General features: G+C 43.7%; 1 protein-coding gene across 4 annotated transcripts in view; it reads right to left on the bottom strand.

The window, feature by feature from the left end:
- Window positions 1-15,027, bottom strand: part of OSBPL10 (oxysterol binding protein like 10) — a 307,228-nt gene that overhangs the window by 67,562 nt on the left and 224,639 nt on the right. For all 4 annotated transcript variants that reach the window (XM_073901191.1, XM_073901195.1, XM_025883402.2 and 1 more), the window contains one exon: window positions 5,393-5,603. In XM_073901191.1, coding sequence (XP_073757292.1) covers window positions 5,393-5,603 — 211 coding nt within the window. The remainder of the gene's footprint in view (window positions 1-5,392; window positions 5,604-15,027) is intronic.

The raw sequence follows: 15,027 nt of genomic DNA on the forward strand, positions 1-15,027 counted from the left end.
GATGACAGAACAGAAGAGAACAGGAAGGCGGAGAGTGGTCCACCGAATGGCAAATCCAGTCCTTAAAAGAGGCTTTTTACACACACCTGCAACCCCTCACACAACACACCATAGTCGATAGGACAACACAGGGAGGAAGGAAAGCAACTGTATATGGTTTAGTTCCCTGAACCAACTAGAAGCAGAAAGAAAGCAACAGAAGTTTTAACTGTGGGCAGTAAGGCTGGACTGTGGAACTGCTTTCATCTGTCCTTGGCCTTAGCTTCAGGCTTGCTTGGAGTGCTGAGGGCTGCAGGCTCCATGCCGGGGCTAAGAGGCCTCTGACAGCACCCAACCCTCTTCCTGCAACACAGTGACTTCATGCATCCGATGCTCAGTAAATCTAAGTCTTCCAAGACAGAGAAAGATGGATATCTACAAACCTGAAGACAACAGAAGGCACATTTACAATGGAAAGCTATGATGTTAGTATCCAACTGCTTTCTTTAGGGAGAATGTGCCACTCAAAATCTCCCTTTGGATAGCTCTAACAACAACAAAATCCACCCACCTGAAATATTCTACAATGCTAGTTTTTCTTTTTTTCTCCAATATGCTATTTACTGGAGGAATCATCACGTTTCCATCTTGGCTTTTAACCACAAAATGAGGGAAGGTGACTCGTGTGTGGCACATCCTCACCAGAAGCAGAAGGTGTCCGGAAAGAAGGTGTAAGAGACAGAGACAACAAAGTGGAAAGAGAGGAACACTGGCAGTCTGAGGACATCTCTGGAAAAAAAGAGAAGCACAGCAGAAGGAAGAAGGCCACCCAGCCAGAGAGGCCACGAAGGCCTTATGAGAGGCTCACTTATTTACCCTTTATGCCAAACCCCCAAACGGAAAGGCCAATGCAACTGGCTTCTAACTGACAAGCCCCACAAACCTTACAAGAGAATGAAAAAGTTATTGGAAGGATAAGTTAAGAAAAGCACATTAAACTCTGCTCTGGTTCTCCCCTCTTCGATGACACATCTCTTGATCTCTTGTCCTGATTTATGTCCAAGGGCACGTGGGTCACCTGCTGCAATTCCCCAAGGCTCTGCTGTCACTTGCTCAGGCAGTTCTGACTTCAGCATTTTTTCCCAGCATGCCTTGCACCGACCACACTGTCAGCATCCAGCTCTTACCTGGCACTAGAATGTATTTGTCTGGTTACAGGTGTCTGCTCTGACTCCTGAACCATGCTCCCCAGATCAAGACCTGCAAGCAAGGAATTAACCAGAAGCAATGCCAACAACAGAATACTCTGCACCCCAAACCACTCCAAAGGTCCAGTTTCTCTCCCACACTGGCAACTCACCCATCCAAAGCCCAGACCCCCAAGTAGTTCAGCTTTTTCCAACTGTGAGTGAAGTCCTACCCACCTTTCCAAGTAGAGACAGAGGCACGTATCTAGACTGAGGAGAACGGATACCTGCCCACCCGCCCCCATCCATCATTTGCCTCCAAGCTATTCAAGTAGATTTAGTAGTTCCCAGGAACAGAACTACAGGAGTCGTGGCCAAAAGGGCAAGTTATGTGATTAATCTGAATTACAAACTTCTCCATAAATGGAAATTAAATGAAACGTTTCAGGCCACTGTATCTTAGAGATAAGATCAGAGACAGGTCTAGGAGTCCAAAACGCATAAATGGTGGGCAGACGAATACTGAAGCATTTTTGGATTTCAGGTCAGTCGCTCGTGTGCTTGAGATGAAATGAGCATTAAGGAGCAACATTTACAGACAAAGGCTCCAAAGCCAACTGGTTCCCCAGAAGATATGATGAAATGCTATGGAAGATGAAATGCTATATGCCCACAAATTAATTTCTGATTCAGAAAATTTCTTTCAGAAGAAATACAACAGTGGGAGGGTCAGAAAGCAAAGAGGAATCAAGAACAATGTGTGTGGATATTTAGTATTCTGTGAGCAATCTGTGCCTCCCTGCCCATCGAACATTTAAAGGAAACTCTGATGGGAGTTTCGCTGTAATGAGATTTTTATTTCCATCAACCCAGGATGGCACTCCTTAGATATAAGCATTATGCTTTTATACGTGGGAGTCAGGCTGCTGTAACTACTGTCAAGTTCAAGAGCCCTGAGATTCTAAACAAAGATATTTTGTGCTGACACTCCCCAGGTTGCCACATTTTCTTCTTCCATTAGCTTGAAATTCTGGAATTCCATTTTAACTGCAAGCAAGTATGATGTTTTGGATGCAGGAAGTAATTCAATGCTTCCCCCAATGTGTGCCAGAGATTGAAAAGAACCTGCACAGTGTTTTAAAACTTAAGGGGCTGTTATATGAAATTTTTAGGAGAGTTAAAAGAAGAAAAGAAAACAAAATGACCTTTGTGATGCTTCATGCACCTTCTATCCTCCGACCTTCAGCCAAGTTCCTTGATAAAAAATGGTTAAAAGGAGGGGAGGGAATGGGGAGTGGGTGAAAGGGATGAAGAGGTACAAACTTCCAGTTATAAAATAAGTAAGTCACAGGGATGAAAGGCACAGCCTGGGGAATACAGTCAATAATATTGTAATACACTTAGGGGCAGTCGGTTGAGCTTCCAACTCTTGGTTTTGGCTCAGGTCACAATCTCAGGGTCATGAGATCAAGCCCTGCAACGAGCTCAGCACTCAGCACAGTCTGCTTGAGATTCTCTCTCTCTCTCTCTCTCTCTCTCCCTCTGCCTCTCCTGCTCATGCTCTCTGTTGCTCTTAATCAAATAAGTAAATCTTTTTAAAAAATAATATTATAATACACTTACTGTGGTGAGCATTTTGTAATGTGTGTATATATATACAATGTATATATAATGTATATATAATATATATAATGTATATATAATATAATTTGTAATGTATATATATATATATATAATGAATCACTATGTTGGACCCCTGAAACTAATTTATTATAGTTAACTATACTTCAGTGAAAAATAAAAATGACCAAAGAAGTGGCAAACTATAGCGATTCATAAGTTTGCTGTCACTGGATGAGTATGTTTTTAATATGAATATGGTAAATATAGTATAAAAACAACAACAAAAGTGGCTAAAAGCAAGGGAGGAAGGACAGTCAAATGGGGCAGGGGTGTAGGAAGGGGCAGGGGAGACGCAGGAAGTAACGCTGTACATGTAATTTCAGGGATATTGCTTGGTCCTCCCAGATAACTTCCATTTCAACCTGTCATCACATCTGAAATTCTACCTGGAGCTCTGTCCTTCCAAGCTCTTAAAAACACCATTTTTCCCCAATGAAAATCAGGAAAAAAATTAGAAAGTTGGTAGAAACCAGCCCTGAAGAAAGATGCCAGGGATTCATTTTAGGAATAACAAAATGGTTCAAGTGTATATTTACCAGTGAAACATTCCTGAATGCACCCATTAGGTTGCAGAGGCTGGAAGTTACGATATTCCGTGGGAGAGATTACAGACGCCTTGAACAGCCCCCCAGTGTAACTCAGAATCTGTGCCCCAGCCCCAACGGGGTCATTGAGACTCAGTCCAGATCTGAAAATATCAAGGAGTCCCATGGGGGGCTGCAACATTAGAGTTTCATTTTTCAAGCTGAGAAGGAAGAGGAAAGATAGAAAAGCAGTTCTGGGCACCTTCACTTTGTGCCTGACCACACACACACACACACACACACACACGCACATGCACACGCACACGCACACACACACGCTGGATCCCGCACCAGAACTTTTGTTATGAAGGACATTGAGAGAGTAATTGGCAAAATTTAGTGAGAACTACAGATTAGGGAATAGGATTGTATTCATGTTCATTTACTGATTTTGACCACTAGGCTGTCATTATATAGGAGACATTATATAAAGGACATTATATATAGTGTCCTTTTTCTTTTTAAGGAAATATATACTGAAGCATATAAGAAAGATAGAGCATGTCTGCAATTTACTCTGAGGTGGTTAGAAAATTATAATATGCTTGGAGAGAGAGAGAGAGAGAGAGAGAGAGAGAGAGAGAGAGAGAGAAGGGAGATGATGAAGCACATGTCATAAAATGTTACCACTGGGGTAATTTGGAGATGGAGATATGAGAATTTTTCATAGTGTTCTTGTAACTCTTCTGGAAGTCTGAAATTCTTAAAATAAGGAGAAAAGTAAAGAAAAGAAATACCTGCCAGTGAGACAGTTGTGATGTGAGCAAGGCAGCATCATTGGCCCCCGTGAAGGGTCCCCAGAGGCGACTGGTGGTCTGTTCTGGATTAAGAAGGAACCCCAGGCAGAGGAAGGCGTCCACCACACCAGGAAGCACCCGTCTCTGGCCTCAGCTCGGCTAATTGGCTGGGTGGCCTTGGGCGAGAGTCATTTACCCACTATGAGCTTCAGCATCTCATCTGAATGATGGGCGTAATATCATCTAGTCTGTGAAGATTTCAGAAAAGGTGTAGCAAAGGCCAAACTCTGGCAGGATCGGAGCTCAGTAAATGAGGGTGGGTAGGACAGAAAGAAACTTCTCTGGAAAACCAACATCCCTCTTAAACTCAGTGCAACAGAGGGCAAAGAGGACTTGAGAAAAGCATGAAATACAGACCATCACTCATAAGCTAACTTTGCTTTTATCATCTAAGTTGTCTCGTTTCCTCAGTAAGTGAACCCCGGGCAACAAAGCACAAGGAGGCTTCTGTTGGTCTCTTCATTCTAATCCTTTGTCATTATACACGACACGGCCAACTTCAAGCTAAGTTCACCTTCATCGCTGAATTTATCTTCTCTAATATCTTTGTATCTGCTTATTGATTAAGTCCTCCTCCAAAAGGATTGAGGCATCTTCACTGAGTGTATTATTATCTCTAGCTTCTTGATAAAGAGCTAGAAATACTCCTGGTATGTATTGGAGAGAAAGGCTCACATAGGTCTAGGAGGAGGCATGCAGGAGCATGCTCCCTGAGCCATGCGAGCAGGGCCGAGCACGGGAAGCAATGTGGGTATCCTTCACCACAGTGTGAGGTACATCATGGCAGACGCACATCAAGGCGCAGTTAGAAAAATGGACGGCATGGCAATGTATCTCAGAAACACAGCATAGAGTGCCAAGTCACAAGTGGAATGAGATATAGAACAAGATGCCAGCAAGCCTGAAAGGAGTTCCAACGTATTCATGTAAACACATCAGTTAAATCTTTCGTGGGATGTTATAGTTCTAATTAGTCAAAGAAAAAGATATCCCAAACTGGGTAGAGAAGGAGGGAGGGACAAATGGAGAAACAGGTGTAATAAATGGAGAGACAGGTGGAAGGTGGATATGGCGGATTTAAAGGAGGAAGGCCACGGGGGATATGTACACAGACACGCACCCCAGATACTCATGGGCAAACCCGCCCACCGGGCGGTCTTACCTGAGGCCCCTGGCTTGTGGCTGGGCTGGCCCACCTGCTGCACACTCTGCTGCAACAAGTGGAGGCACTCCCCGAGGCAGCTGAGGGTCGCAGCGGAGGTAGCTTTCAGGAGGAGCAGATCCTGGTCCAAGGCAGTGAGGGGGCCAGAACCCGGCAGAGACTCGATGGCGTGCACGAGGTTCTTCTGCTGTCCTTCCACCTGGTTCATCATCTACAAAATGGGAAGACAGCAAGGGGGTGAGAGAGGGCAGTCCTCCATTCAGTAGGCTGGGGAGCAGCTCTGACACCCGGGGGGCCCGACAAGAGAGGAAAGTGGGGAGAGGAAGCATTACCCCCAGACTACGGGTGGCGTGAGAGTCCGCTCAGAGGGTGTTCGGTACACGTCAGCGCTTTGACAGTGCAGGCCTGGGTGAAATCTAAGTAAATCTCTCCAGAGGCACACAGGTGCAGCTCTGATCGCAAGAGCATTTTAGAACCCCCTGAGTTAAAAGGGCCCGTTAGGGCCATCTGCATCTATCATTTTACTGATCTCCTGAAGGCAAGTCAATGATATATATGTTAAAGGTAGAAGTCTTTGCGACTGTCATTAAGGTTCTTTCACTCCGAAAGGTTATCGGAGACAGTGGAAGAACCGTGGCTTGGCCTCAGAGCAAGGCTGATTCCCTGCTTTTCCTCCAGCTCCAATGCGTAGCTCCTTGGCAGTCTCTTTGAAGCTCAAGAAACAGAAGTGGAATTTCAGGCTGGCATTTGCATGAGTGAGATTACAGTGAAGCCAGCCATGAACCATTCCATTCCACCCTAAAAATGCTAAATCGGATGTGACTTTAACACCATGTGAGATGCCAGGAGGAAGAGAAAACCCAGAAACTCTAGAGCCAGCCCTACACCACAGCGGAAGCTCTGATGGCCCCAAAGAACCATATTTTGTGTCCCGGACTCAATCCATAAGCTGCAGATAAGCCACAGTCTACTTGCATCTTGGAATTGACAAATCAAGGAGAGAAGAAATCAAGAACTAGAAAAGAACTTGACTGTAGCTTGTGAGTTTGATCTCCCTCGTGTTCCACAACTTTCTAAACAAGATCATGCACATAAAGTGCATGCCTAGCAAACAGTCATTCCTCTTTGGGATGGAGGGGAGGAGGCCAAGCAACCTGCCGAGGTCCCAGGGCTGCTCAGCATCAGAGGCTGCAGCCAACTCTTGGTTTCTAGACTCTGGTCCACTGTTCTTTCAGCTGCCCACACGAAAGCCATCCTTAATTTAAGGCCATAACTCTGGCTTTGTCACTGTCTTCCCCAGAAGATCCTTGTTATCCTCAAGATGTCACCAGGTAGGAAGAAGCAATAATTCTGTAGGGACCCCTGGACTTGGGCCACAAAACTCATTACATGCTCAGCCTTATTTTTCTATTTCTCTTTGAAAACAGATACCTGCTGTTTTCTATCATTCTGTGTAGTCATCAGCTTAAAAAAAAAAAAAAAAAAGCTCATCCACTGCAATCCTACTTATCAAAATAGGTGCCGTTACTTCAAAAAGGAGTTTTTTAAAATCACTGTTAAGCCTATTGCACCAACATGGCTTGGAGCTGTCACCTCAATGTGCACATCGATCCTTTGGCCATGCAAATTATTTTTTGCAGATTATAAAGGTTATACCTGGCTCTTCTGGCTCCTAAAAAAGTACCTGGGGGCACAACAGGGGCTCAATGAGTATTCATTTCTGCCTTCAGATCTTTGCTTAAAAGTCATCTTCTCAGCAAAACTTCCTGAGCTACATTAATTAAAACTGTATTTCCGGGGGCGGCTGGCTGGCTTGGTCGGTAGAGCGTGTGACTCTTGATCTCGGGGTGGTGAGTTCGAGCCCCACCTTTGGTGTAGAGATCACTTAAAAAAATAAATCCTTAAAAAAAAAAAAAAACCTGTATCTCCAGCCCAACCCTTGGCACCCCCCATCTTCCTTACTAATTTTTCTGCATAGCACTTACCACCTTCCAACCCAACTTGTCATTTACTTATTGTGTTCATCTGGCCCAGTGTGAAAGCAGGGATCCTTATCTGTGCTGTTCACTGATATATCCCAAGTACAGTAAAAATATCTGTGGAATGAATAAATGAATCCCCAGTCTCACTCTTCTTTGAGGTGCAAAGGAACTGATTTCTGACACGAAGTCTACAGAAATCATTACACTCGATTAGCATAATATGGCTGAAGATTTAGTAAAGGATAATATCTCTATTATCAGTTTAGGTTTACCAAGAAACTGCCAACTGGTTAAATTTAACTTTGCACAAGACAAAATGTTTGTGTGTTCTTTGACGGTTCTATATAGAGAGCTGACAGCGGGAAGCGGATTTTGAGCTATTTGTCAGAGTCAACATTTCTGTAAATTCCCACCATAAAATCTTGTCTTAGAAACATGAGGTGTTGAAAGGGAAGAAGAAAACATAATGAAGAAACAGGTAATATACATTGTTCTTGACTATTATGGATGATACCATAATGCTTAAGAGAAAAGGTGAGTAAAATCAAGCCATTAACCATATGGGATACACTTGTTTTTAGTCAATAAAAAGAACTATATTCCAATTATATAGTATAGAATAAATACTTGTTATTTCACAAGCATAAAATATTACGTAAATCTCAGGTAATAAAAACACAGAATTGACTTACAGAATTTTCTACTCCATTACAACAGAGCATGCCCAGAAATGGAATCCACATACCTGCTCTCTGAAAAGTATTCAACATAACTGAGAGCCTCTCACCAGTGCCAGAGGTAGGACGGCCTGCTTGGGGGTGGGGGTAGGGAAGCACCTGAACCAGCAGTGGGGGAGATTTGACAGTTACAATGCTTTGACACTGAGTGGTGGCGGGGGTCGGGGGGGAGCATGATAAATGCCTCACAGGCCAGGGCACAGTCCTCCTAAAACATGTCCCACCCTGCTCAAAATGCCAATACCGCCCCATTAAGTAACTCTGTGCTAGAGTTTTATCAATAACCAGGAACCTGATGGACTCCAACATCTTTCTGGGTAAACTGAGTCTAGCACAGGGCTTGACACACAGTAGACATTCCCTAAAGATTCATTTTCTCCCCCTTTTCCATGTGATACAAAACTGAACTAACACAACTGATGTCATCTTCCCTTCATATTAGTTTCATCAAGCTCCAAAAGAAATTGAAGGAACCATCAAAGAGATGAAGGATTCCTAGCCTTGGAGCTGTATATCACAGTTATTACTGCTCTAAGAGTTCTAAGACTGGGAGGCACAGATGAAGAGTCTTCCTCAGACTTTGGAATAACACATTTTAGCTTCTTCCACAACTAATTTTAATTAAGAGCACCTATGAGAAGATGAATATGGCACTTTTCAGTATGCAACAATACCAACAGCAAATCCTTAAAGCATTTCCTCTCCTTTTCAAGGTTCTTTCTTTCTCTCTTTCTTTCTTGTAGGTTCCATGCCCGGTGTGGAACCCAACACGGAGCCCAAGGCGGGGCTTGAACTCATGATCCTGAGATCAAGACCTGAGCTGAGATCAAGAGCTGGATGCTTAACCCACCGAGCCACCCAGGTAGGTACCCCTCCTTCGAGGTTCCTATGGGCTTAGCAACAGAAGAGCAAAGCACAAGCATCAACGAGTAGGCTCACCTACTGCTACCAGCCTTTGGAAAAGTTGAACCACTTACTTTAATTATGTAAGTTTCACGTCTGAGCCTTTAACACTTTTTTCTGAAGCACATCAACATCACTTGTGGTCTTTAAGAACAAAATGCCAAAGTTTCATTTCTTCCTGGCATTCTAGAATCAGGGGCATCACCATCTTATAGCACAGGTACAGAATGGGGCCCCAAATGAAATTTCAGAGATCCACCCCTGAAAATGTCAACTCTGAGGTTATAAAATCAACCATATGTAGGTCACGTTGAACTTCACAGATAAGCAAATGTCACAGGGAGGGAAAAAAAAAAAAACCTATGGCCCATTTTTCATAGTACAAATAATGAATGGTGTATGTACTACAAAATCAAATCACAGGAGTGAATGCTAATAAAACCAGCGGCCGCAGATTTTATTGCTTTATTTCAATAAAGCTGTGTAAAAGGAGATTTTAAAAAGGAGTAAGCAAGGCTAGCTAAGAAAGTCTCTTCTAAAATAGGCTCAGGAGGCCATCACGGAGGAGGAATTTATGTGCATCCTAGGAACCATGAACTTTTTGCCAGTTGCAAGCCCTCAGCCTGGACTTACCTCCCTCCTCATGAGACCTGAATCACTGGTGTTCTTCACTTTGAAAGGAGCCAATGGATTTGACAAGTTTCAACACTGCATCTGTATACTAACCCAAGCAATCCCAGTTAACCTAGCTTCAAACCCTATTTTGCTTAGAGGATCTGAAAGAGAACAGCATGTCATTCTTCTGCCTTTATAACTTCACCCCCTTGTCTCCCTTGAAACAAGAATCAGGTTTCTACCTGAACTGTCTCCCCCAGTTGCAATTCTCATTGCCCAAATAAATGCCCATTGGCTTACATTTTTAATGAATTCTTTCTTGGTCAGCAACTGAAACCATGATAAAGAGACTAAAACCTAACCTCATCCAGCTCAAGGAGCTCAAATCTGACCAAGGAGAGACCTGAAGGGGGAAGCAGAGGCCCAGGGGCTTCCTGAGTCTGATTGTTTCAGACTTCTCAGAGCTGCAAACCTCGGAGCAGGTTTTGAGAGACACCTGAAAGGTCCAGTCCCTCACAGGCCAGATATCAATGAATACCAGTTTATCCACTAGTAATCAAAGGATTAGCATCAGGCACCTCCTGACGTGGACTCCTTATCCCCAAGTTACTGGGGTGGCTTGCTTGGTTGGCAGAGCCTCCTGGGCTCACAGATTTCTTGCACCTTCAGTAGCTCAATCGGTCAGGCTTCAAGTAGACCAAACAATGTGATGCCAGCATCAAGGGGGCTTTGGTTTAGCATTTTCAGAAGCTACTTTTAAGTCTGCCTTCTGGGTCAGGGGTCAGTCCTTGCCTGTCTTAGGCACTTCACTTGGCCAAAGTCCTCAGCTAAGCTTAAAAGCCGTGCTTCAAGGATCTTTAGAAGCAACACACACACACGCACACACACACACCTTACTACCTCCCTTAACACAGATTTACTATTCCACTGCCCTCATTAGCATTAGTTTAATATTCCAAGAGCCTGCCACCCCCAAAATGGTTTGACAGCTCTTTAAAGAAACTTCCTGAAATATCCATCAACTCTGTAATGGAAACCATCAACAGTTTGTACCCTATAATCCTTTGAATGCCTTGCCTCAAAATCCTTGCCTAGTTGTTTACACCAATCCTGAACTGTTGGATCTTGATCTGTACCTAACCCTAATCAAGACCCTGTATTGTAAACTGAACTTCAAATTCTCAACTTCGGAATTTGCTCTCCCCACTCAGAGACACGGACAAGGCCCTGCGGATGTGGTGTTCTCCCTTCCAGTGCTAAATGATAAAGCCATTTTGCCTGATCAACAGACTGTGCTGTTGATATTTGGAGAGCTGTCATTCCAATCTCCAAAGACTTCCTCCAAATTCCCAAGTGTTGGGGCACAGGAAGTCTTTGCTTCATACCTGAACAATCTCTTCTTCTTGCTGACTTTCCTACCTGACATCCAACCTTCTGCCTGTCCTCCCTGAGCTGTGTCTCTTGTTCCCTCTTGGCACAGCCCCTACCTGGAAGGATCAACTACCAAGAGTCTCCTTTATTAGGGCAGGGCTCTGGGCCCTCCTGGGACACCGCTATATGTCCAAACACAGTCCTAAATACCTTATGGACTCCCCCAACTCTCTCAAGTCTTATTATGTGAGCAGAGAGAGAAAACCCCATCTAGTGGACAGATCTTACCAAAATCTACATCTCCCAGGAGGGTTAAGAGAGCGGACAGTGGCCATAAGGGACAAAGAAGAGTGGGAGGAAACGGGGTCCATCTCCCAAGGGGGGAGGCTGCTTGCCACACAATGAGGCTACAAACAAAGAAGAAAGTTTAAAAACACAGGACGAGAATGGAGACACCGAGATAAGGAACCTAATGCTCTATAATATAAACCAAAGGAAACAAAAAAAGGGAGGGGGAGAAGAAAATATCTCCAAAAAATTGACCATTGTGTCTTTGATGGCCTTACTGCAGGGGTCAGCAAACTTCTGTAAAAGGCCAGACAATCAATATTTAAGGGGTTTTGAGCCATTGGGTCTCTGTGGCAACCCCACTCAACTCGGTCACTAGGGCTTGAAAGCAGTCAGACCACAGGTACACAGAGTGTGACCAGTTGCTCCCATAAAACTAACATCTGACCCCTCTCACTTTTGACATCAGATAATTATTGTTCTCCTTCAGGTTGTGATTTTACTGGTTCTTGGTATGATGGGATTTTCTACTGTACCCTGGACATTCTGGCTATCTCACATTTGGAGATTTTAGGTCTGATTTGAATTTTTTTTCTTAGCGGGCTACCGAATTTATTATGTTTAGCACACAGGCCCCTAGCCTACTTTTATGGCCTGTGGTTTCAACAGACCTAATTTCAGAGCGCCTGGGGTGCTCTCTTGATCTGCTTGGTTTACCTCCCGCCTCAAGGGCCTCCACTGGCCCCCACTGGGGCTGAGAGGACAGAAGCAGGCTCCCCAGCCCTGGTGCCTCCAGGAAAGAGAGAGCATCTTCGGCTTTCTCCACGAGTGCTTGTCTACTCAGGATCCCCCCTTGCCCTCAGCTCTGGGTGGTGGACGGGAGAATCCGGCCTGAAGTCATTGTTATGCCCTAGGACATAGAAGTCTGCTTTCTTTTTAAAGGTATGTCAAGTGCAGACATCCTATTTCTACACCCAAGTTGAAGACTGCTTCATAAGCAGATCTAACTGGCCAAATGGAAGGTTGCTGAGCACTATCCATTCATCTTCTTGGTAACAGAAGCAAGCCTTCCTTTTAGAAAATTGACAGAGAAGGATTCATCATTTCTAGATTTTTGCCTACTTTCTAGATGCATACCCACTTTGCTTTGGGCTTCCTGGTGACCATCACTAAATCACGGAAGCTACCGCTCCAGATTTCTCCATCTACCCCATCCCTGGGAGGCAGGACAGGCTAATGGCATTTTTAAACTCAACACTTTGACACCTGGCCTTTATCATATGAGATGAGGGGGATAGAAACCAAAGACAAGAGCGGTTGTAAGACCAATCCAGAGATGAAGGTGATCCAAAGTCTGTTCTGGTCCCTCCATAGCTTCAGTAGGTGATTGCTGTCAAGAAGTTTCAGTGCTGCTCATAAATGAGCCCATGCTGGCAAGAGCAGAAGGCAAAGGCAAAATTCTGAAATGTGCACACATTCTCTCAAAAAAAAAAAACAAAAACAAAACACTTCTTGAAGATGTGGGAGGAGTCTGCTTTATTTTAAGAGGGGGGAGGGGATGAGGGAGGAGACAGAGAGAGACTCCTAAGCAGGCTCCATGCCCAGTGCAGAGCCTGACATGGGGGTCAATCTCAGGACCCTGAGATCATGACCTGAGCTGAAATCAAGAGTCGGACGCTTAACCGACTGAGCCACCCCGGTGCCCCGAGTCTGCTCTATTTCTCAAAAACAGATTCTTTTCTGTCCTATCTTCACCTTTGGCTTTTCTACAACTATTTCCTCACCTGCCCCAATAATAACCCCACCCTGCACACATATGAAATGCAAATTTCATCTAGACCTGATTCTTAAAAAGCAAAGCAATCCTGCCATGTTCAAGAAATCGGAGATAACAGCATTCATAGCCAAAGAAATCTCAGCATTCTGTTGGTCCCTCGCTTTCATTTGCCCAGTAGGAAATCTCTAGTCAGAGAGGCCAGGTGTCCCGGCCAAGGTCACCTGTCATGGCAGTCCCCACACTCCAGTGCCCTCTACACTAGAGGACACAGTCCTGTGTACTTCCTCCTTTTCCTTTCTCAGATTCTGGAAGTAAAATACTACCTCCTGCCTCAGAAAACAACTATGACAAATTCTCTTCCATGGTTTCTTCCTTACTCCACCCTTTTTCACCACCTGGAAACAACTTGGGTTTTTTTGTTATTTTGTTTTGTTTTGTTTTCTGATTGCAAAAGGCTGGCTCACTCCATCACCATCCCAACAAAATTAGTCAATGAAAATAGTTACAGAGAAGGAAGTAAAAATTACCTGCAATTCCACTTCCTAGAAATAAAAAAGCAATGTTAACATTCTGGTATTATTCTGACTCTTCTGACTTAGGCGCACACACACGTTATTTTATTTTAAAAGGATCATCCCTTATAAACAATTGTGTAACTTTTTATCCATAGAATGCACCACCTGTGATGCCTGGGGTTGACTTCAAAATAATCCAGTTTTTTGGGGGGTGGGTGGGGAGAAGTAAGGATGAAACAATATTGGCTTTGGGGTGCTGAAGCTATTGATGAGGACATGGAGGTTCAATATTACCTTCTCTGATGTTTTATGTTTGAGATTTCTCCTATTGTCATGTTTTTTTTTTTTAAATAGGGGGAAAGTACGTTCTTTTTTTTTTTTTTAATTTTATTTTATCATGTTATGTTAGTCACCATACAATACATCATTAGTTTTTGATGTGGTGTGTTCTTATGGGTTGAATTGTGTCTTTCCCCACCCCAAATCCATATGTTGATGTTCTAACCCCCAGGACCTCAAATATGACCTTATTTGGAGACTGGCTCTTTATAGAGGAAATTCAAGTTAAAATGAGGTCATCAGAGTGAACTGTAATCCACTGCTGAGCCCAGATGAAGGATTCCTCACTCTCCCTGGAGACAAGGTTGGCCTCCCTGGCACAACACCCATAAACAGGGCTTCTGAGTAGCTCAGAGTAGCTCTGCAGGCGACTCCCTACTCCGTCTGCTTTGTTTTCCCTGAAAACATCTTTCCTCCCTTTTTTTTTTTTCTGGTACAGAAGTAATACTTATCACAGAAAAAAAATCAAAAGAAACAATACCATAACACATCCAAAACCAGAGAAAACATATGTTAAAATCTTGGCATGTATACTTACATCCTTTTTATGCATGCATCCGTGAATTTTACTTTTTATGAAAATGGTTGCACATCATAATACTGCCTGGAGCTCTTTTTATTCCATATACCATGTCATTAATTTTTGAGAGAGAGAGAAAGAGAGCACAAGCAGGGGGAGAGGCTGAGGGAGAAGCAGGCTCCCCATTGAGCAAGGAACCCAATGCGGGACTCGATCCCAGGACCCTGAGATCATGACCTGAGGTGAAGGCAGATGCTCAACCGACAGAGCCACCCAGGCGCCCCTATGTCAATAAATTTTGACAATACTATTTAAAAGACTGCAGACTAATCCATTGCACAAACGTGCCACAAATCTATTCCCCAATTCCCTACTGCTGGACGTTATGAAGAGACCGTTTCTTCTCTGTGACAAATTATAATTCAACAAACTTCTCTACGGCTAAATCTCAGCATAAATTTATAATGATTTTCTTAAAATAAACTCCTAGAAGAGGAATTGCTGGATTTCACGGTACTCCACGTTAATTTTAAATTTTTGATAAATACTGCCCGCTCACCCTTGAAAAAGACTGTATCAGTGTGTATT

Source organism: Callorhinus ursinus, unplaced genomic scaffold, assembly GCF_003265705.2.
Source record: "Callorhinus ursinus isolate GAN/ISIS: 27379988/994484 unplaced genomic scaffold, GSC_fseal_2.0 scaffold1, whole genome shotgun sequence".
NCBI lineage: Eukaryota > Metazoa > Chordata > Mammalia > Carnivora > Otariidae > Callorhinus > Callorhinus ursinus.